At 45.3% G+C, this 24,810-nt stretch overlaps 1 protein-coding gene across 1 annotated transcript in view; it reads right to left on the bottom strand.

Annotated features, from left to right (window-relative positions):
• pkp3a (plakophilin 3a) overlaps positions 1-24,810 on the bottom strand; it is a 60,612-nt gene that overhangs the window by 17,046 nt on the left and 18,756 nt on the right. The window contains exons 2-9 of the mRNA XM_084335545.1: positions 24,646-24,740; positions 16,204-16,952; positions 14,992-15,115; positions 14,119-14,323; positions 1,798-1,969; positions 1,097-1,214; positions 571-735; positions 179-361 (exon numbers count right to left, since the gene is read on the bottom strand). Of these exons, the coding sequence (XP_084191671.1) occupies positions 179-361; positions 571-735; positions 1,097-1,214; positions 1,798-1,969; positions 14,119-14,323; positions 14,992-15,115; positions 16,204-16,952; positions 24,646-24,740 (1,811 nt within the window). The remainder of the gene's footprint in view (positions 1-178; positions 362-570; positions 736-1,096; positions 1,215-1,797; positions 1,970-14,118; positions 14,324-14,991; positions 15,116-16,203; positions 16,953-24,645; positions 24,741-24,810) is intronic.

Here is a 24,810-nt window from a genome sequence, read left to right as displayed (position 1 = left end):
TCACACACCGACGGTGGAGGCAACCATGCAAGGTGCCAAGCTGCTTATCCGGAGCAGTTAGGGGTTCAGTGTCTTGCTCAAGGACACATCGACACGCTGCCGGGAGGAGCCGGAATCTAACCGGAAACCAGATGAGCGCTCTACCTCCTGAGCCACTGTTGAGAGTGCTGTTTCTCACCCTCTTGTCTCCGGCAGTGATGTTCTGCAGAGCTCCAGCTGCAGCCTCGCGGGTGGTGGTGTTGATCTCACACTTCTGCAGCACACGGTTGTACAGCCCTACCACTTGGGGGTGCCACAGCCACTCCTGCTCCTTGGGCACCCTGGCCACCTCGGTGAAGGTGGACAGGTCCTGGCCCCTTCTCTGAGAGTGGGAAAACATAATTTGCTGCTGTCAAAAACAAACCAAAAACCTTGCATCTCCAATTTGAGGGCCAGGTAGATTCAATCACAGACACAATTATATGGATAAGCACATCATTTAGTGGTTGAGTCTACACAGTCCTTATTCCACACTGTCTGGCAAAGAGGACCTCAATTACTAATAAAACTGGTGAAAGTAAAGAGTCCTACATCTTTGGCTTTTCTGCTTTTGACAGTGAAACAGCCGATGGCCTCGCCGCCCTCTTTGGCCTGCGCTCTGGTCGGTCCTTCCAGCCGGAGCTGGAAGGAGGGAGGGATCTCACTGTAGAGCTGGTAGGAGAGGTTCCTCAGGACACACACTGCATTCTCCACCCCCTGAGGACACAAGCGCATTCCGAGTGAGGATGGGACTCACTCACGGGTTGAACTCGAGACAGTAAACATGCGAGGTGAACATTTCTATAACGCCCACCGAGAGGCTTCTGACCTTTCACCTAACGTTCCACCGTTTTCAGGAGGAAGTGTGTGGGAGGAAGTGTGCTTGTGGACGTACTTGTTGCTGCTGCACAGAGTTACAGAGTGCAAGGGACGGAACATAATCTGAAGGTTCCTTACAGGGTTCCTGCTCTAACCAGCGCCCTGGGAGCGACACACTGCTGTGCAACACGGATTCTACTAATCTATGAAAACGATACATGCGACTTCAACTACTCTTCCAGTTGTCACTCAGTCTCACCTTGTCCTCTGCCTTGTTGCTCTCCAGCATGGCCTTGATGTAGGTGACCAGAGAATCCACCAGTCCGGGGGTCTCCCTCATTTGCAGACGGGTCTTCTCATTCACTGAGCTGAGGTTCCTGGGTGCCAGTAGAGAGACAATATATATATATATAGAGAGAGAACTATGTTAATCAATGCCAACAGGAAAGGCCACCATGGGGGATATGAGAGACGTGGATAATAATAATAATAATAATAATAATAATAATAATAATAATAATAATAATAATAATAATAATAATAATAATAATAATAATAATATATTATTAATAATAATAATAATAATAATAATAATAATAATAATAATAATAATAATAATAATAATAATAATAATAATAATAATAATAATAATAATAATAATAATAATAATAATAATAATAATAATAATAATAATAATAATAATAATAATAATAATAATAATAATTAATAATACAAATAATACTTTTTCCAGATCATGATTTCCTGGCTGAATTAGAACATTTTGGTTGGTGTTTGGTATAATGCATGTCTTTATTGGCTGGGCAATAAGACAACTAATGTAGAATATGAACTAGGCCATATCTATTGACAACTATTCTTCTTAACAGTAAATATCATCATTTTCCAATAGACAGTGGGGACAAATACATTAAATGTGCAAGCCAGGGGTGTCATCTGTACCTGAGACATCCTGTGGTGTTGTAGTAGATGTCCGTCTCAGAGGGACTCTGCTCGATCTCTCCGCCCTCGCTGCCCGACAGAGGGACGAGGATCCTCTCGGTGAGTTCAGACAGAGTCTCCCTGGCCAGCTTCTCCTTCAGGTTGTCTTTGGAGGACAGGTTCCACAGGATGCCTAACAAACACACCAAGGTGCCGTCAGAAACATCCCCATTTCCCTTTAGGCTACACCTTTTTTAATTGTTTTTGATTTATTTTCACTTTTTTCAAACGTACAAACTCCACAAAAAATGTATAGATAATTAAACACCCCCCCCATCCCCCCCCCCCCCCAATCCCACTGCCAGCTCAACCGCCCTCCCTACCTAGCCCCTCCCAATCCCAGGACACCCACCATCCCCACATCCCCAGGACATGAAAAAAGAAAACAACACTGATCATGAAAAAAAGAAAATCACATACCAACAAACAGCACCACACACACACAGTATGAACAAACAAAGCAAAAACAAACAAGAAAATACATAAGAAAAAAAGAGGAAAGGGGAGGGGGCCCACACCACTCCTCTACAAGCATCAGGGTCTGCACCTGGGTAGTCTTTGAAGTTTAGAGTGTGAGTATATATCTGTTTGAATATATACTTGAAGACCCTGCAGCCACATAGTGGGTATTAGCATCAGCATAACAGGATTTTGTGTCACATTATGACCAATTCACAGTCACAACAGGTCTGAGAACAGACAGCTCTCCCACAGCTCGTTAGGGAACACGTGCCAAGAACCTGAACCACGGAGACTCAGACAGACAAAGATCATGTCGTAACAGTTTGCTACAGTTACTCATAAAGTCACTCATAAAGGGAGCGGCAGACGTACTGTAGGTGTACAGGCCCAGACAGCTCACTACACACACTCCCTCCTCCACCACCACCCACCCTCAGGAAAGACCTCCGCCTGCCTGCCCGACAGGCACTCACACACAACTTGTGAACTTGTTCATTAAAGGGACTTGACAATCATTCTAACCTCAGTCAAAAATCACAGCTTGATAATGTCTTGATAACCAGTAATTACGAGTGTATTTTGGTATACTTTTTTTTATACCAGTGACGACTATGTTTCTTCTTTGAACTGTGCAACTCAAAATACAAGTCCATTTTCCACCAATGTAGCGAACAATAAAAACATGAATATATTATTTGCAACAGGAAAATAAATGTAAAGCTCATATTTAGTAGTCATATATTCTCAGTTTTGTGTCAATAGCTCAGTCAGTGAACAGTGAAAAATACCTTCAATCCAATGTAATAGATGTACCATAGACCATAGATGTATATTTGTTATTGTTCTATATTAGAAAATTTGGCATACATATTTGTTTGTATGTCTGATTTTGATTGGTTTAATGTTCTATAATTGTTTGTATATTTGATTGGTGTTTTATTGATATTTGTTTTGTTTTTTATGTTTGTGAGGTTTTTGTCCGCTGCTCACCTACTCGCTCTGTTCCTTTAAGCCTACTCGCTCTGTTCCTTTAGGTTTTCTGTTAATTAATTGCATTCTCCTCTTCACACGCTTCTTCCTGTAGACGCCGTTTGATTGGTGCTTCCCCAACCACACGCTTGTCAATCTCATCCCGCAGCTGTCACAGCTTGTCATTAAGCATTCCTTTTGATTATATATACCCCGATTCCCCATCAAGTGTTGTTGGATCGTTTTGATATATTATCAGCATTTGCCGTTCCTTCCTTGCCTGTTGTTCCCTGTGCTTTGCCTCCCAGGACACTCAAGAAGTATTCCGCTTGGACAACCCGTTCCCCGTGGCGACGCGCTCGCCTTGTTTGATTCTGCTCTCTTTACGCACAGCGCCTGGGTGAGTTTTGCAAGACAGTCTTTTGACCCTATCATTTTTCGTGTGTGTAAACACTGAAGAGATCCTGCTTTTTGTTCAGTCTGTCACTCACCCTGTGCCTGCTTTTTGGATTGTTCTTTGGGAAGATATTATCACTTGGATTATTATTGGGACATCGCTCACTGTGTGTATTCACACCGAAGATATTATCACTTGGATTATTATTGGGACATCGCTCACTGTGTGTATTCGCACCGAAGATTCTAGCACTGGGATTGTTGTTGGAACATTGCTCACAGTGTATTTACACCGAAGATTCAGTCACTTGGATTATCTGTTTGGGACAAGTCACTTCTCCTGTCACCTGTCTGTTCCCAACTGTACTCTGAGCTAACCCGCTCTCTCTCTCTCTCGGTCCCGTTACCACCTCGGAGAGCTGCCGAGAGGATTCTGCAGAGCGGCTCTGACGTCACTGTCAGATTCCTCAGACGGACCTTCCCGGGAGAAGCTGCAGAGCAGCAACATTCTTCTAATGCTTGTATCCCAGTCTTTGTCTGTTTTCAACCAAGTTCTTGCTGCTATTTTGTGAAATAAAACAAGCCCTAGTTTTTGGCAACTCTGAAACAACTCTCTTTGTGTCGTTAGCGTTTGGGGTCGGTGTCAAACCATAACATTACGATCCAACCAATATGACGACCCCAGCCGACACAGAGAGAGTCAGAACAGCACTAGCTGGTCAGATCGAGTTGACCAAGGATCACAGTCACCAACTAGAGAGGGCTGCGGCTGCGGTGCATGAACTCAGGGAACAGGTCCAGCCTATTCAAGGGTCCCTGGCCGCTCTGGCAGGACAACAGTCAAGTATACTCCTTCATCTTCACACGCTGAGCGACACCGTTAATGCTTTACTTGTACCCCCACTTCCTTCAGGAACATTGGCAGGAGCATCCCCCGCAGCCCCAGCAGGCCCCGCGCTTCACGATCCCGCACCTCGGGAACCCCGTCTCTCCGTCCCACGGCTGTTCGACGGCAACCCCGAGGAGTGTGCCACATTCATCATGCAATGTGAGTTGGTTTTCCGTCATCAACCCAGTCGATTCACTTCAGAAGGAGCCCGAGTGGCCTATATGACAAACTTGCTCTCAGGCCGGGCAGCCCAGTGGGTCACTTCCTCCTGGGCAATGGATGCAGACTTTTGTTTCTCCTATCCAGACTTCGTGGCTGAGCTCCGCAGGGTGTTCCACCATCCAGCCCGTGGTCTGGACCCTGGAGCCCGGTTGGGTACCTTCCGGCAGGGGAGCGGCGGGGTAACAGACTACGTCCTGGAGTTTCGACTGGCGGCGTTGGAGAGCGGTTGGAACGACCCAGCACTTCGTCTAACCTTCATGAGGGGGCTCAGTGACGCAGTCAGGGACCAGCTCGCGACCCGGGAGGAGCCTGACTCCCTCGAGGACCTGTTCAGCCTCGCCATTCGCATCGACGGACGCCTCCAGGAGAGAAGGCGTGAGAGGACCCGACAGGTACCTCCTGAGGGACTCCGGACCCCCCGTACTCATGACGTTACTGCTGGTCGCCCTGCCCTCAACACGACTGGTGGTAGCTTACCCTCCCGTTCGGTTCGCGAGGAGGAACCCATGCAGCTGGGACGCTCTCATCTGAGCCAGGCTGAACGTGAGGCGAGGTTCAGGTCCGGTCTCTGCCTCTACTGCGGTCGGGAGGGACACCGAATCGCCAACTGCCCCACCCGGCCAAAAGATCAGGCTCGCCGAGACCCCGGGAAATCCTGGTGAGCCGTTTTTCTCATTCCCAGAGCCGTGCACCACCTGGCCATCTGATGAGCGTCACCCTGGCCTGGGCGGACCAACGGGCCACGGTGGAGGCACTCATCGACTCTGGGGCAGACGAGAGTTTCCTCGACTTCGAGTTTGCTACCCGGGCCAACATTCCACTTGAGGACCTAGTGAGGCCTTTGGAGATCTTCGCATTGGACCAACACCGCCTGGCCGACATCTCTCAACGCACCTGCCCTGTCGTGCTGACCATCGCTGGGAACCACGTTGAGAGAATCCAGTTCCTTATCACCCGATCCCCTCTTGTCCCGGTGGTCCTGGGTAGGCCCTGGCTCGCGCTGCACGAGCCCCACATCGCCTGGTCCTCCGGTACCATCAAGGGCTGGAGCTCCTCCTGTCACGCCCAGTGTCTACAGGCGGCGTCCTGTCCCCCGCCCCGGAGACCCGTTGGTGAGTCGCCTCCAGACTCTTCAACCATACCCCCCGAGTACCACGACCTCATGGAGGTTTTCAGTAAGTCCAGGGCTCAGGCCCTTCCACCCCACCGTCCTTACGACTGCACCATCGACCTCCGCCAAGGGGCTCCCCTTCCCGGCAGCCGCCTCTACAGTCTGACCGTTCCGGAGAAGAAGGCGATGGATCAGTACATCTCTGAGTCCTTGGAAGCAGGACTCATTCGGCCTTCCTCCTCCCCGGTGGCGGCCGGTTTCTTCTTTGTTGGGAAGAAGGACGGGGACCTTCGACCCTGCATCGACTATCGCCAGCTCAACGAGATCACTATCAAGAACAAGTACCCTCTTCCTCTCATGAACTCCACCTTCGAGCCTCTCACCCAGGCTACCGTCTTTACCAAGCTGGACCTCCGGAGTGCCTACCATCTTGTCCGTATCCGTGAGGGCGATGAATGGAAGACCGCCTTCAAGACCCCCAGGGGCCACTACGAGTACCTGGTGATGCCGTTCGGCCTCACCAACGCCCCGGCGGTATTCCAGGCGCTCATGAACGATGTCCTTCGTGACATGCTGGAGGAGTTTGTGGTGGTGTACCTGGATGACATCCTCATCTTCTCCAAGACCCTCGAGGAGCACATCCAGCATGTCCGCCGTGTGCTGGAGCGCCTCCTCCACAATCGGCTCTTCGTCAAGGCGGAGAAGTGCCGTTTCCACTCCGACTCCGTCGACTACCTGGGCTTCATCGTGGAGAAGGGCTTGACCCGAGCGGATCCTCGCAAGATCCAAGCTGTGGAGGAATGGCCTGAACCCACCTCTCGGAAGGAGTTACAGAGTTTCCTCGGGTTCGCCAACTTCTACCGAAGGTTCATCCGGAACTACAGTCAAGTGGCGGAGCCACTTACCAGACTGACCTCTCCCGCCCTGCCGTTCGACTGGTCCCCAGCGGCATGTGCTGCGTTCCGCTCCCTCAAGAAGAGGTTCACTTCCGCCCCGATCTTGCTCCACCCTGACCCCAAGAGACAGTTCATCGTTGAGGTGGACGCCTCGGATACTGGACTGGGGGCTGTCTTATCCCAGCGTTCGGTAACGGACCAGAAGGTACATCCGTGCGCCTTCTACTCGCGTCGGTTCCTCCCTGCCGAGAGGAACTACGACATCGGCAATCGGGAGCTGCTGGCGGTCGTGGCTGCTTTGGAGGAGTGGCGTCATTGGCTTGAGGGGGCCGAGGAGCCATTTACCATCTGGACGGACCACAAGAACCTGACGTACATCCGCGCTTCCAAGCGCCTCAACGGTCGGCAGGCGAGATGGGCCAGCTTCCTCAGTCGGTTCGACTTCTCGCTGACTTTTCGTCCTGGTTCCCGCAACACGAAGGCCGACTCCCTGTCCCGGTTACACTCCAAGGGGGCTCCACCCTCTGAGGACCCGACTCCCATCCTCCCGGAGGCCAGGGTGGTAGGAGCCATCACCTTGGGCATCGAGGGGGTGGTTAGACGTGCCCTACGCTTCCAGCGTGCTCCAGGCAACGTACCGATTCATCGTCTCTTCGTCCCCGACTCTGTCCGGTCCCGGGTGCTGCTGTGGGGCCATACCAGCCGGTTCGCCTGCCACCCGGGCGTTCATCGCACGTTCTCCTTCCTGGCTCGTCGTTTCTGGTGGCCCACCATGCGGAACGACGTCAAGGAGTTTGTATTGGCCTGCGCGGTCTGTGCCCGCAGCAAGGCCTCGCACCAGGCCCCCTCCGGGCTGTTACAGCCACTTCCCGTTCCGAGCCGTCCCTGGTCACATGTGGCGCTAGACTTTGTCACAGGTCTTCCCTCCTCCCAGGGGAACACTTGCCTTCTGACCGTGGTGGATCGATTCAGCAAGGGGGTTCACCTCGTGGCCCTTTCCAAGCTTCCCTCGGCGGCCGAGACGGCGGACCTCCTGACTCACCACGTGTTCCGCCTTCATGGTTTTCCCCAGGACATCGTCTCTGACCGGGGGCCCCAGTTCACCTCCCAGGTATGGCGGGCCTTTTGCAAGGGATTGGGGGCGACGGTCAGTCTTTCCTCTGGTTATCATCCCCAGACTAACGGACAAACGGAGAGGATGAACCAGAGCGTGGAGTCTGCTCTTCGGTGTGTGGCAGCCGAGAGACCAGCTTCCTGGAGCCGTTTCCTTCCCTGGGTCGAGTACTCCATCAAATCCATGGTCAGTTCCGCCACCGGCCTCTCACCTTTTGAGGTTTCCCTGGGCTACCAACCCCCTCTTTTCCCCGCACAGGAGACGGAGGTGGCAGTTCCCTCCGTGCAGGTCCACCTCGACCGCTGCCGACGGGTCTGGGAGATCACCAGGACCGCGCTGCTCCGGACATCTGAGCGCGCCTGTCGTGGGGCCGACCGGCGCCGGGTTCCTGCGCCGACGTACCACCCTGGGCAGAGGGTGTGGCTTTCCGCGAAGGACCTCCCGCTTCGGTCCTCGGCCAAGAAGCTTAACCCCCGTTTCGTCGGACCTTTCGAGGTTCTGAAGGTACTCAGTCCGGCGGCTCTGCGTCTGAAACTTCCTGCGTCCATGCACATTCACCCCGTTTTCCATGTCTCCCGGGTTAAGCCTGTCTCCCTCAGTCCCCTGATGCCTCCAGCTCCTGATCCTCCACCTCCCGAGATGGTGGATGGTCACCCCCAGTGGCAGGTCCGCCGGTTGATGGGCGTTCGACGGCGGGGTCGGGGTTTCCAGTACCTGGTGGACTGGGAGGGTTACGGCCCGGAGGAGCGGAGCTGGGTCTCCCGACAGCTCATCGTGGATCCCGGCCTGATCACGGACTTCCATCGTGCCCATCCGGACGAGCCAGGTCGGCCTGGTCGCCGGGTGGCTCCCGTGGAGGGGGGGGTACTGTGAGGTTTTTGTCCGCTGCTCACCTACTCGCTCTGTTCCTTTAAGCCTACTCGCTCTGTTCCTTTAGGTTTTCTGTTAATTAATTGCATTCTCCTCTTCACACGCTTCTTCCTGTAGACGCCGTTTGATTGGTGCTTCCCCAACCACACGCTTGTCAATCTCATCCCGCAGCTGTCACAGCTTGTCATTAAGCATTCCTTTTGATTATATATACCCCGATTCCCCATCAAGTGTTGTTGGATCGTTTTGATATATTATCAGCATTTGCCGTTCCTTCCTTGCCTGTTGTTCCCTGTGCTTTGCCTCCCAGGACACTCAAGAAGTATTCCGCTTGGACAACCCGTTCCCCGTGGCGACGCGCTCGCCCTGTTTGATTCTGCTCTCTTTACGCACAGCGCCTGGGTGAGTTTTGCAAGACAGTCTTTTGACCCTATCATTTTTCGTGTGTGTAAACACTGAAGAGATCCTGCTTTTTGTTCAGTCTGTCACTCACCCTGTGCCTGCTTTTTGGATTGTTCTTTGGGAAGATATTATCACTTGGATTATTATTGGGACATCGCTCACTGTGTGTATTCACACCGAAGATATTATCACTTGGATTATTATTGGGACATCGCTCACTGTGTGTATTCGCACCGAAGATTCTAGCACTGGGATTGTTGTTGGAACATTGCTCACAGTGTATTTACACCGAAGATTCAGTCACTTGGATTATCTGTTTGGGACAAGTCACTTCTCCTGTCACCTGTCTGTTCCCAACTGTACTCTGAGCTAACCCACTCTCTCTCTCTCTCGGTCCCGTTACCACCTCGGAGAGCTGCCGAGAGGATTCTGCAGAGCGGCTCTGACGTCACTGTCAGATTCCTCAGACGGACCTTCCCGGGAGAAGCTGCAGAGCAGCAACATTCTTCTAATGCTTGTATCCCAGTCTTTGTCTGTTTTCAACCAAGTTCTTGCTGCTATTTTGTGAAATAAAACAAGCCCTAGTTTTTGGCAACTCTGAAACAACTCTCTTTGTGTCGTTAGCGTTTGGGGTCGGTGTCAAACCATAACAATGTTGTTTTATTGATTATTCTTGTTTAATTTTTATATGTTTGTATCCAGACCCCAGGAAGAATAGTCGCTGCTGAGGCAGTGACTAATGGGGATCTGAAATAAAGAAATAAAGAAATACCAGTAGCGATAAACAGAGGAGAAGGTTCTTCACTGCACATTGATTCCGGACTGGGCTTTAGTCCAATCAACACAATACAGCTATGCATATTTTAGTGATATTTGATATTGATTTTCTCTTATTAATCTTACTTTGTAGTACACACCTTGTATATATATAAATAGTCAACCACGACCAGCAGTGGCATCATTCAGGGAAGACTGCATTTTTGTCTATAAATCATACTAATTATACATAGATCTATGGTGAGAAGGACCCTAATACAATTACATTTTCACAGTTTTCAGGAAGTAATTTTACCTGTTTGCAAAAAAATCCACTGGAGCTGACAAGTACAGAGCCTGCACACTGGAGCTGACAACTACAGAGCCTGCACACTGGAGCTGACAACTACAGAGCATTAACACTGCAGCTGACAACTACAGAGCATTAACACTGCAGCTGACAACTACAGAGCATTAACACTGCAGCTGACAACTACAGAGCCTGCACACTGGAGCTGACAACTACAGAGCATTAACACTGGAGCTGACAACTACAGAGCATTAACACTGGAGCTGACAACTACAGAGCATTAACACTGCAGCTGACAACTACAGAGCATTAACACTGGAGCTGACAACTACAGAGCATTAACACTGGAGCTGACAACTACAGAGCATTAACACTGGAGCTGACAACTACAGAGCATTAACACTGGAGCTGACAACTACAGAGCATTAACACTGGAGCTGACAACTGCAGAGCCTGCACACTGGAGCTGACAACTACAGAGCATTAACACTGGAGCTGACAACTACAGAGCATTAACACTGGAGCTGACAACTACAGAGCATTAACACTGCAGCTGACAACTACAGAGCATTAACACTGGAGCTGACAACTACAGAGCATTAACACTGGAGCTGACAACTACAGAGCATTAACACTGGAGCTGACAACTACAGAGCATTAACACTGGAGCTGACAACTACAGAACATTAACACTGGAGCTGACAACTACAGAGCTACACACAACTACAGCCCCGGAGTTTGATAGAGAGGAAATACATACAGTATATTTATATATATTGAGGCCACGTTTTACTATATTGTGTGCACAAGATTCAATCCGTTCCAACCCTTTTGGTTAATTCATGAGCACAAGATATAATTCGCTCCCACGTTTCATATTTCAGGAACTAAACTTTAGTTTACTAGATTAGGATATCAAACACAATGTGTTCACTATATTACTGTTACACTTTACTGTTACATTTGCACTCTGGTTGGATGTCAAACTTATTTTAGTTGTACTGTACTTGTTCGATGTAATGACAATACATTTGACTCACGTGGTTTCATCATGGTACATGGTGGTTTCTAAACCACAGGCCTAATCGTGAAGCATCACATATTCTTATGTGAAGCAGTGAGCTTCCAGGTGCGCCAATTGTACACTGACAATTAATGACTAAACTATAAAATCAACCTTAACTTGGCATCAATTTCTTCACCATAATAAAGCCTACATTGAACATATACGTAGGTAGGCTATCTTAATCCAAGTATATCCAAGTCTTCAAGTATACTTACCGTACATACACACAACTCATTCAACAACACCCACTTAGCTATCCCCTGAATAAAAATGTGTCAGCTGTTTATATACTGTATGTTATCAAAACTTTTCTAAAACATTCAGTGGCTCTTTGTCCATGGGTGCACTCTGTTACATTCCAAGTTAATCATGTTGAAGCTTATACATTTGGGACTATGGTGATGTGATTTATAGGCACAAAGCGGCTTCACTTCAACTCTTAAACCTCTGGATTCAGTCCATCATTCTGCCCTCAGATGTATTACTGGTGACAGATATGATACCCACCACTGTGTCCTTTATGAAAAGGATGGATGGCCTTCTCTAGTTGAAAGGTGTAACTATCATTGGTATTTGTTTATTTGTAAAGCTCTTATTGGTAAGCTTCCCCCTTAGATCACAACACTGGAATCTTGGAACCTATTCTTGTTCAAATTACTTTTTAGGGTTCATTGAGTATGCTCTGAACTAGGAAAAACAGCTTCCAACACCTGGAATGCCCTCCAAACGACAATGAAATTGAAGGATTATCTAGATTATCTAGAATAGATTAAAGTTAGATCAAGTCAAGTAACCCCTTGGGGAAATGCAGGTGTCATTTCTGTACAGGCAGAAAAGATAATAATTGAAATAGTAATAATAATAGAGTAGAACATAGTAATAATAGTGGAATGGATAGAGTAGATTAGTAGAACATAGTAATAATAGTTAAATGGATAGAGTGGAACATAATAATAGTGGAATGGATAGAGTAGAACATAATAATAGTGGAATGGACAGAATAGAACATAGTAATAATAATGAAATGGATAGAGTAAAACATAGTAATAATAGTGGCATGGATAGAGTAGAACATAGTAATAATAGTGGAATGGATAGAGTAGAACATATTAATAATAGTGGAATGGATAAAGTAGAACATATTAATAATAGTGGAATGATAGAGTAGAACATAGTAATAATAGTGGAATGGATAGATTAGAACATAGTAATAATAGTGGAGTGGATAGAGTAGAACATATTAATAATAGTGGAAATGAATAATAGTAATAATAGTGGAAATTCAGGATGTTATCTTTGACATAGTCTGTGATTTGAAGGTAGCAGGAAAAGAATGCTAGATATTCAATATAAAATCCTGCACAGGCTTCTTCACTACTCAAAAACTAAACTGAAAACTAAAATGAATCCTACAGTCTCTCCATTATGTGATGATGGTCTAGAATGGCAGACGGCTCATTAGTACATATTTTCTGGTTATGTCCTCTTCTACACATCTTTTGATCAAGTATATTTAAATGGTTTTCTAAAGTCCCTGAAAAGGACATTCCATCTGACTCGGAACCAGCTCTCTCTGGATGCTCAGCGGCTGCTATGTGAACCAGGTATGAGGAACAACTGGTCTTAATGTTTGGAATGGTTGCGGGCCAAGAAAATGAAATCCCCCTCCCCCTCTCTGCTGTCAGAGGTGGCTCAATGAGAGGCTTACAGTTGTAAAAATGGAGAGAATACACTTCTTTAAGTCTAAGACGACGAAAATACTGGGTCCGTTCATAAACTTATAAATCTTAAGGAGAACTAACCTAATCGAAGTGCACTAGTTTTAAAGAGACCCTTCATCGTGACTATGTGTGGGAAACACAATTTGACACAATTCCTATGACTATAAGTCATAAGGCCCCTGACTCTCTTCAATATCTTCTCTCTGAGAGAAGGATACTAAGTAGCCTCTCTGGCTGCCATAATCTACACCTGTTCTTTTTGGTAATACAATGACATCATTCCCAGAGAGGACAGTACTAGTATTGTTTGCTCTAAGAATTGTAAGGACATCTTTGACATTCTGACCGTGTCAAGCTTGTGCAGGAAGAATTATGATTAGTGACTAGACTTGGTCTGTCCTACCAGTGATGAATAGGAAGAGTGACAAGAGACTCAGGGCTAGATCCACAAAGAATCTGTTAATAAAATGTTCATGCAATCAATCACCGTGCAGATTGATTGATTGAATGAACATTTTATTAACATATTGCAGAATGGGTACAATACAGTACGGCTCAATACACACAATTGTTAAGGGGATGCAGACCAGAGAAAGACTTTCGTCTTGTTTACATCAGGGTCCCCCATTTTCAATTCATAATGAATTGTAAGTAAGGGTGCAACTTGCTCCGTGCAATTCATTCTTTGTGGATCTAGCCCACAGTCTGTCCTACCAGTGATGAATAGTTAGAGTGACTAGAGACTCCGCCTGGCCTACCAGTGATGAATAGTTAGAGTGACTAGAGACTCGGCCTGGCCTACCAGTGATGAATAGTTAGAGTGACTAGAGACTCGGCCTACCAGTGATGAATAGTTAGAGTGACTAGAGACTCAGCCTGGCCTACCAGTGATGAATAGTTAGTGACTAGAGACTCCGCCTGGCCTACCAGTGATGAATAGTTAGAGTGACTAGAGACTCCGCCTGGCCTACCAGTGATGAATAGTTAGAGTGACTAGAGACTCCGCCTGGCCTACCAGTGATGAATAGTTAGAGTGACTAGAGACTCCGCCTGGCCTACCAGTGATGAATAGTTAGAGTGACTAGAGACTCGGCCTACCAGTGATGTTCTTGCGAAGCTCCTCATCGCTCTCCTTCAGGGCCTCAACGAGTTGTGAGATGCCGCCCTCGTCGATCAGCGCCACCTTGTTGTCCATGTTCTCATAGATGAGGTTGCGCGTGGCACCGGTTGCATAGCGCTGCACCTCCACGTTGTCGCAGTTGAACAGCTTCACCAGCTCGCCCACGCCCTTATAGCGACGCACCTGCGGGACGGGCACAGCAGCGGGGAACGTCGTGTCAAAGGCTGCGTCGTCAATTTTGTTTGAATATGTCTAGGTAAGATTTCCTGGGTTCACTTCCCTTCCGGCGCCTTTTGTTTCTGTATATCAAAGCCACATGCAACCACTGAACTGACACGTCGTCGATTTCTAGATGCACTCAGTAAGGTTTTCAATCGGGCCAGCAATGTGGAAATGAACCATGTAGGCATTACATTTTGTACATAGAGACATAGTTATGGACAAAGTGTCAGGTTTGACTCGAACAACATTAAAAGGATAGTTCAGGTTTTTGGAACCCTGGCCTTATTTGCTGCTTACCAATGATGTTGTTGATCGGTAGTCCAAAAATCTGAACTATCCCTTTAAGGACCGGTGACAAACAACTTCCTTGTCACATAATACATTGTTACTGTATTTGATCTGTATTGTCTTCCGGTGTTCTGTATGACTCCTAAACATAAGACAGCTTTGTGCCAAACCTAAGCGTGCCAGAACGGTACTAATATAGCTGTTATAAAACTATGTAACAACATATCTAGTGTGACATAAAGTTGAAGTGAGATAAGTCACATGCTTGAGGCTCTTAACCACGAGTCACAGAAAATGGAGATGTGGTGGCTTTCTGACCACAAATGCAATGGATCCGCTACCTCCACTTTGGCCTCGTTGTTGTTGTAACACTCGTGCTGGATGTAGGCGGCCCCCAGCACCTGTATACTTGGGTCGGGCTCTTGCAGGTACTGGACTGCTGTCGCCATGTCCAAACCCTGGATTCTAGGAACAAAAGAAACAAGGAACATAAAATATTCAGTTACCTCAAAAAGCTGTGCATGGTAGGCCAAAACAATTACTTTAGAATGTTTTGGTAATCGCATGTTTTGATAAACACAATGATAGCAGACCATAGTGCTTATTCCCAGTTCTGGGCCTTTCTTTCTTAGCAAGCAGATTTCAATCTGTGGGAATCGTTTTTCACACATTCACACTATGGTCTTTCCCATCCTCTTGGTGAACCACAAGCTGTTGGTGTGTGAAACGCAATGTCACGCCCAAAACCAGTCCTGCCACTCTGGAGCCGCATCACCATCCACGCCTCGCATTCAGAGCCAAGGGGTGTTCGTCTGTAATAACATGAACGTTGCCTGACACCCATGTCTTTCAGTGCACTACATCAGCAAAGCCCGTGGGATTATTAAGGACCCCAGCCATCCCAACCACAAACTGTTTCAGCTGCTACCGTCTGACAAAGCGTACCTCAGCCTCAGGGCCCGGACCAGCAGACTCCGGGACAGTTTTTTTCCAGTCAGACTCATGAACAAATAGCACTTACAACCCATAACTGATAAAGAAATAGTGCTACTGTACCTTATATCTGTCCATGTTACTGATTTGCACACATTACTGACTTGCACACAATACTGACTTACACTACCACTGATTTACATACAGTACACGTATAATTGATATTTGCTATATTTATTATTGTTATTTGTTATTATGCTGCTATTTAAAATTGTTATGTTGCTATTTTAAATCGTTTATATTGTTTACACTGTTCTTATTGTCTGTACTACTGTGTTGATGTTGCTGCTTGGAGGCAGAGGAGACAAGAAACAAGAATGTCACTCACTCTGACTAATAAACTCAAATACATAGGGAAATTGTATCTAAATATTGTGTGAAATTGTATGTAATAATAAGTTTGTGTTTCAGAATTCAGATGGTTCAGTATTGCAGACCATGCATAGTGATACGGAAACATTGGAGGTTTACTGTTGCATGTCACCAATAGTGAAATTTGGAGACATTGTGTTCTGGTTAAGGAGAAGAAACAAAGGTCAAAGGTCATGTAGCCTTCTCACCCGCTAAGGTTGCCCATGCTGCCGGTCATGTCCTGCCCATCGTAGATGTCCATGCCCTTGCCCACACTGTGCATGCTCTTGGTTGACATGGCGCGGGACACGGGCCGCTGGAGCGTCCCACCCGCCACGATGAACCCGCCTCCGTAGTTGCTGCCCCCCGAGGACATCTGCTGCTGCTGCTGCTGCACAGACATAGTGGAACTCAGGCGGTTCCGGTTGTTAATCCTGTTGATGGTGCGGTAGGCCGGGCCTTTGAAGGAGGGCTGCGGGACTATCTCTGTCATCATCATCCCACCATCGCCGGCCAGGGTGCCGCTGAGAGAGCGCTGCAGGGAGCCCTGGAAGCCCATGGCGCCCCCTCCCTGCCTCATCTGGTTGCTGCTGGTGTAGCCGTTCGATGTTTTCTGGACATACAACGAGCGGTTGTAGGCGTCGCGCTCAGAAGCCAAGCTGCCGCCGTCGCTGACATCTGCCATCCAGGCGTTCACCTGGGGGACCTGCTGCCGCATGGAGTGCAGAGAGATGGTGTCCGGCTCGGGTCGGGTCATAGTGCGGGTTAACGTGGACACCTGGTGCTGCCTGCTGTTCCCCTGGTAGCCACCCCCCAGGCGCATGTCCTCGTGGTACACGCTGCCGCCACCACCACCGCCACCCACCACACTCATCCTCTGGAGCTGACCCAGGTCCACTGCCGAGCGGGAGGAGTAGCCCCCAGACATGCCGCCAGAGTACTGGGACATCCGCGGAGCCTGAGGTGCAGGAGAGGAAGAGGAGTTACTACAGTGACACCGACAAGCAGAGTGAGTCATGGAATTGACCTGCTTTTACTAAGTGTTAATTGGTATTGTCCCCTTAGCGCTGAGCCATCATTATCTTGGTCATCGTTTTGGATTGAATCATTGTGTTGCACAGTGTCTTCATAGGGGAGTGGTGGAATTCCTAAGAACCAATGACATGAGTCTTTCTAAATAACAGAGTACTCTGTTTTATGTTTTCAGAGGAACAATGTTTTCAAACTTTATTATCTAAAGATGGCAAGTTAGAGTGTTGTGTTCATTCTTAGTTTAAAGATAGTAGAGGTTGAGTACTGTATTATCTAAAGATGGTAAGTTAGAGTGTTGTGTTCATTCATAGTTAAAGACAGTAGAGGTTGAATGCTTTATTATCTAAAGATGGCAAGTTAGAGTGTTGTGTTCATTCATAGTTAAAGACAGTAGAGTTTTAGTACTTTATTATCTAAAGATGGCAAGTTAGAGTGTTGTGTTCATAGTTAAAGACAGTAGATGTGATATGCCACATTCACACTCCAAGTGATTTGGATTGACTTTACATAACTGCAAATACATGGGACTTCCAGAAAATGTAAAAACATCAGTGCAAGGGTTCTGTCACTAGTGGGTGGGGCTTGTGCCATCTGTTCTTCATCATGTCAAAATCAAATCAAAATCAAAGTATGATGAAATCCAAACAATGGTCCTCATTCTCGAACGGACATTTGTAAAAGTTACCAAGGAATTCCTTCATAACTCGATTTACGTACGTATTCGGCATTCTCGAATGGCTTCGTATTGTAAATTCGGTAACACTTTATAATAACACTCTGTTATAAGACATTTATAAGGTATTTGTAGATAATGAACTAATCATGAACAAACCATTTATATACATTCATAAATTATTATTAAATCATTTTATAACTATATTTGTATAACATTTACAAATTATTTATTTATAACTCATTATCAACATTGTTTGTACTTGATTTGTTCATCATTAAATAATGTTATTTAATGTGTAGTAACACATTTGTAGATGCTTTGAAAAATGGATATGAAAAAACGACTATACCTCCATTTATTTTTTCATGTTCAACAGATGATTTGTAAAACATTCTTAAATGATCTATAAATCATTTGCAGATGTTATTGTGTGCCCTAATCTAAAGTGAAGACTATTCATCATTAACAAATGTGTAATACAGTTTGTTTATTATTTGTGGACTTTTTACTCACCTGTTATGAATGATCTGGCTTTTATGAATAGACACGAAGCAATTACCAGACTTGTCTTTTCATGTTTAACAAATCATTTGTTAGATATTCATAAAACATCTATAAATCATTTGCAGATGCTATTGCATGCCCTAATCTAAAGTGAAGACTATTCATCATTAACAAATGTCTAATACAGTTTGTTAATTATTTGTTGACTTTTTCATCACCTGTTACAAATGTTGTAGACAGCTTTCGGATCCACCCTTCTTTGTGACATCAAACAGTGACAGAATTAGGACTATTATAAATGCAATTTTATTAACACAAACAAAGCAACAACCAAAAAACATTGTTTCTAAGAAAAAGAAAAAGAGTCTCTTTTGACAGCACACACACACTCGCGCGTGTGAAATAAATTGTTCCAGCAAAGTAGGCTTCTATTATTCTAATGACTTGTTTTATTAGGTATTATAGTAGTAAGTCCTACTGTAGAACATGACATATTAGCATGACATCTCATTTAGTAATGTCAATACTGAACGATTGTGCGATTGGCTCTTGAATAGTGCACAGTCGTTCAGTATTGACATTACTAAATGAGATGTCATGCTAAATATGTTATGCCAATATCACTTCGATATGACGGACATCCATGGAATTAAATAATTACAATCATAATAAATACGACACTATACTAACAATTATGTTTTACATTTATAGCCATGACTCAATAAACGGGCGGCTACGTGGCGTAGTGGGCAAGGCGCTCGCCACGAAATCTGGAGACGCTGGGCTTGCCTGTTCGAGACCAGCGCTCCACATTTGCTTTCAGTTTAGCTGGTCGTCCGTACTATTACACATTGGCCGTATTAGGGGGTGGGAAACTGATGGGTGGGGATCGGGCGTTGTGAACAGCGACTCCTACAGGTCGGTTGGTGCGCCTGCGCAGTAGAATCAGGAAGTGTCGGGGGCAGCGTGAGCCTCCCACGCGTTACTCCTCGCCACTGAGAGATCGAGCTGCGCAGGTGAAAAGATGCGACTGCTGTTACCTCAAGTACCGGAGGGGACTTGTGCTATGTATGACTTAGTCCACATTGCAGCCGGCTTGTGGGAGGCAAGAAACAGCGTTCGTGACAGGGGAGGGTTGAATTGGATGATACGAAATTGGGATGGGAGAAAATATAGAAAAATGGGAGAAAAAGTGGATAAAAAAAAAAAGCCATGACTCAATAAACCATGTTCGAAAATAAATAAATAAATAAATAAGAACTAAACCGATCGCGGGGCGGCTGGGTGGCGCAGCGGACATTGCGCTTGTCACCAACGCAAGAGACACCGGTCTCGAATCCGGCTGTCAGCGTTGCCTCCGGCCTGGGCCAGCCGTCATACTGACTCAATTGGCAGAGTCAGCAGGAGGGGAGTCGATGGGTGGTAGTCTGGTCGTTGTAAACAGCGACTCCTACAGGTCGGTCAGGGCGCCTGCACAGCAAAGACAGGAGATGGCGGGGGCAGTGTGAGCCTCCCACACGTTACACCTCGCCAATGAGAGTCCGCGCTGGCAGGTGAAAAGAAGTGACTGGCTGCCTCCACATGTATCGGAGGGGACATGTGATGGGCTTCTATCCTCCCTACGACCGGCCAGTGGGGGGCACATGCGAGCAACGATCAGGACAGGGGAGGGAGAATTGGCACGAGAGGAAATTGGGATGGGAGAAAAATCACAGAAAAAAGGAGGAGAAAAAGTAGGCAAAAAAAAAAGAACTAAACCGATCGCCATGGATTTAGCTATAGTGGAATAGACTATTAATATTCCATATACGGTCTTGTTATTATATTATTTATTGTTGGTTTTATTTATTTATTACATTGCTTGCGCACATCTAAGAGCCAGTGTCGAAACGGCTTGATTGTATGTTACTATTGTACTTACATTTGCACTCTGGTTGGATGCCAAACTTATTTTCGTTGTATTGTACTTGTGCTGTATGATGACAATACATTTAATCTAATCTAATCTAATCTCATTTTGGGAGATTATTTAAAGATTATTATTATAATTTGGAGTCGCAAATCGCTGTTGCGCTACTGAGTGTGTGTGTGTGTGTGTGTGTGTGTACAGTTTACAGTATCAGCTGCTGCATCGTTAACACATTGAGTGCCAACGACGAGATTAGGCGTCTTAACTCGCCATGCGTTGAGTGCCAATGACAAGTTTTCTCGTTATTTTCTCGTTATTTCTTTTATTAGCAATATCCATTCATTTTTCATCCATCCAGCCTGACGTTATCATTGGGAATGGCTCTGAGCTCGAAAAGGGCAAATACCGCCGCCTATCGTCTCCCGGATGGTAATGCACATCATTGGATTAGATTGGGTGGCCATGTGCATCAGAAGAAAAAGTCCGGTCCAGGGTTTTCCCATCTCTGGCAAGCAGTGTCGTGTTACCACATTGACTGAGGACCCTCAGAGCAGCGTCGATTATGTGTTTCGGACTATAACGTTGGATCAATAAACGCGATCAATATTTGGAATGGCGATCAGGAATTGGATTAATCTTTTTGCAGAACATCTGATGTGAGGTAAGGACTCTATTTTACCAGTATTGGGTTAATCAGATGTTTTTTTCATAGCGATCACAACGTGTCTGTGTGTGTGCGTGTATGACGTTAGCGCTGACCAGGTCATGGATAATAGATTTTTGTACATGTTGACTGCAAGCAAGTCATTGATAAGCGAGGGGTGTTTTAGACCCATAGCCATAATTTAAGATATAGTTTAAGCGTTCGCAAATATCCCCGACCTCCCATTGACTAAAAGCGCTGGCACGGAAGGGGTTATCTGGGCAAAGGGGCGTGGCACCCAATGTGTTAACACATTCGTGGCCAACCACGTATATATACGTGTTTCGGATCCAATGCTTGAGGGCCAACCACGTATATATACGTGGTATGGTTGTTTTGGCTTTTATTCCATTGTAATATCCTACTCAATGTCACAGAGCGGCACTGCAGATTTACCCTACTCTTGGAATTCGGAAAAGTGCATTACCGGCCAGATCCTCGTAGGGGCGCTGTCTCGATAATGCAGTGTTCCCTGTTACAGACCGTTTTTTTTTTTTTTTTATCATGGGTGGACTTTTTTGTTAGCCTAAAGCTATGCCTGTAGCATGTAGCTTGGAATACTTTTTGGGACGCTGAATTCAGTATGCAGTAAAGGAATATAGCATCAGCCAATGGACATATTGATCTACCAGATGGCGATCGATAACTGGGAAATCCTGTTTGGGATCCAACCGGCCCACGGTAAGAGCTTTTTCACGTAAATTACAGCCCGATCGGGCCTTGCTTTGATAGCCAACCACCCGGTCAGCGAATGAGGCTACTGAGGCTAATGCCGTTATTGGTAATCAATAATCAGAAACGACGTCAATGAACGATAACGCGCATTTCAGTTTAAGAATGAGTGCCGTATTTAATTCATCGGAACCCAGTTGCGAAGATTTTGATGAGTTACGGAGACCGTTTCAAGTGTTCAGGAATCCGGAGGAGGATTTCCGTAAATCTGTTGGTACGAAATTTTCACCAAGATATTTACAAAGGTTTAACAAACATGTTAAAGAATGAGGACCAATGTCATTAGAGTCTAAAGATATGGACCATAATAATGTCTTCCTACGCTAGAAGTAGAAGGGAGGATTCTGCCCCAGCCTGCTCTACCCTCTTCTCACACTGGACTAGGGCTGGGCGATAAAACGATAAGGATAATTATCGCAATATATTTTAATAATCAATATTGATCGATTAAAAAAAAATATCAATAAAATATTTTTTTTATAAAAAGGGCAGTTTTAAAACCAGAGACAATGGACAGACTTGTCTTTCTTGCCTGCAACTTAAAGTAATGGCTTTGCTTGTCCAAATGACAATACTGACCAAATTGAGATTTATTTTTCTCTTGTCCATTTATTTTGTTTGCTTTCTAATTTAAAATACAGTTTGAAACCGTCTGTACACAGTAGGCTATGTGTGCTAGCAGAGTTAGTCTCAGAGTCACGGTGCACATGTGCGGTGGTTTGTCCACAAAAAAAGCGCCAAAAGATAGAAAAGAAACTAGCAGAGCCAGAACTATTCAACTCCCCTGGAGCCACAGCCAGCAGAGAAGCCTGTTTACATTCGCTTTCAAACCAGCTGCAGCCTGAGAACTGGAGTGTGAGGGGCTGTAACACTAAAGATGGCGGCAACGACAAAGAATTGCTGCAAAATAAACATACATCTGTTGTTAAAAAAAAAGAAGAAAAAAAGAAATATATATATTAGGGCTGTCCCCAACTAAGGATTTGTATAGTCGACTTGTAGTCGCCGGAATTAGCCGATAGTCGACTATTAGTCGACTATAAAAAAATAATAATAATAAAAAATGGAGGAAAAAAAAGTATAATTAATTTTTTTTAATTTGTTTATCATCATTCCATTTGTGCTTAATGTCTGAAGGAGTCGACGGAAGGCTTCTTGTTCTCTACGAAAGCATGCAATTGGTCCACTGGTGGATACATCTTGATATTTGTCTAGTGACAGTCTAGTGTGTTCATTAGATGGGTGAAATCCTCTTTCAGTGCCTCTGTGCCTGTTTTCTTAGGCAGTTAGCCTCTGGCATGCACGCCATTAGCGTTAGCCACGCTTCTAGGCCTCTTTGCTTTTGGAAAGAATGATAAAAAATAATAATTATAATAATAATATTATAATAAAAAAAATAATGCATTCGACTAATAGGTTGGCAGTCGACTACGGCTCCTTTTGATCGATTAGTCGACTATTCGACTAATGGGGGTCAGCCGTAATATATATATATTTTTTTTAATACTTAAATACTAAAATAACAATATCGATAATTATTGATATCGAGTGATATGATAACATTATCATATCGTTATCGTGATATAATTTTTGGCCATATCGCCCAGCCCTACACTGGACCCAGTTCAGTAATTATCATACATCTGGCAACATTGATGTGAGCCCTAGGATTGGATGTGCAGTAGAGAGTATGATTGATTGGTTTGGGGTTTGAAAACATTAATGAATATGAATCCAGTATTCAATATGATTATGAAATCCAAATCCTTTCAAATATCAGGTAAAAAGAATGCATGTTGCATGTCATTTTGTAAATATCACAACGAATGGTGGAGGGCAGTCGTAGAAGAGAGCGTCGCCGTGGGAACGGGAACCCGTCCAAAACAACACCGTTCGTGATTATTTCAAACCATTTCTAAAAGGTGCCACGCCTTGTCTCGCGATGCTGATGTCTCCCAGCGCTACAAGTAAAGGGGAGGAATCTAGAGCGTAGACTCGAGGCCCTGAGTCGATACCACCGCGGCCTCCTGTGAAATACCACTCGCGCTGAGCCCAGGGTGACCTGCTGTGAAATACCACTTGCGCTGAGCCCAGGGTGGCCTGCTGTGAAAGCAAACGATGAGCCGCTTGTTCCTCTATTGGGAAACCAGGTCGACTGACTCACGCAAGTGACAAGTATGTCCAGGATGTGTGTGAACGCCTCACGCTGAGGCAGAGATAACTAAATATTAGTGCTGTCAGGCGATTAAAAAAATTTATCTAATTAATTACAGGATTTGTAATTAATTAATCTAATTAATCACATTTTAATCACATAACCATTTTATGCCTGATATTCTATATTCTATAATCATATTTCAAATTGCATGTGTCCAGATGGCAGAATTCAGTACTGTATCTACAAAACCTTCTGTTTAATCATCTTCCATCTATTAATTTGCTTAGATTTTTCAGGTCTGGTCAATTTGAGCATGGTGTTATTCACAGTCAAAGATAAAAATAAATGTATTGATATTCTCATTTGGTTCATTACAATTGACTCAAAATAAAATTTTCATTCAATCAATCACCACGCAGATTGATTGATTGAATGAAAATGTTATTAACAGATTGCAGAATGGGTACAATACAGTACGGCTCAATACACACAATTGTTAAGGGCATGCAGACCAGAGAAAAACTTTTGTCTTGTTTACATCAGAGTCCCCCATTTTCAATTCATAATGAATTGTAAGTAAGGGTGCAACTTGCACCATGCAATCCATTCTTTGTGGATCTAGCCCACAGTATTTCTGACACTGGGAATACATTCCCTGAGATTCATAGATGTCCCTAGAATCAGATACCAAGAACATGCAAATGGACAATATTAAAAAAAAGTCTGTAATGTTTATTCTACATTCTCATGGAATGAATGAGATACAAAAAGAAATTATATAAAAAAAAAATTATAATTTTTCTTTTTTTCTTTTTGTAATTAATTTTGAGTTAATTTTCATAATGCGATAATTTGCTGTGTAATTAATTAATCTAATTAACGCGATAAACTGACAGCCCTACTAAATATAGAAAGGAGATAACTCTGATGAGCTCACCATGGCCGGTCTGCCCGTTGCATACATATGGTGGGACTTGGAGCTGAACCCTGGGTTATAGGTCTGGTATTTCATTGATGAAAAGCCGGCATAATCTGGAATCAAAGAGAGAGAGAGAGAGAGAGAGAGAGAGAGAGAGAGAGAGAGAGAGAGAGAGAGAGAGAG

Source organism: Notolepis coatsorum (genome assembly GCF_963971535.1).
Source record: "Notolepis coatsorum genome assembly, chromosome: 18".
NCBI classification, from domain to species: domain Eukaryota; kingdom Metazoa; phylum Chordata; class Actinopteri; order Aulopiformes; family Paralepididae; genus Notolepis; species Notolepis coatsorum.
This window is presented reverse-complemented; position numbering and strand designations above follow the sequence as displayed.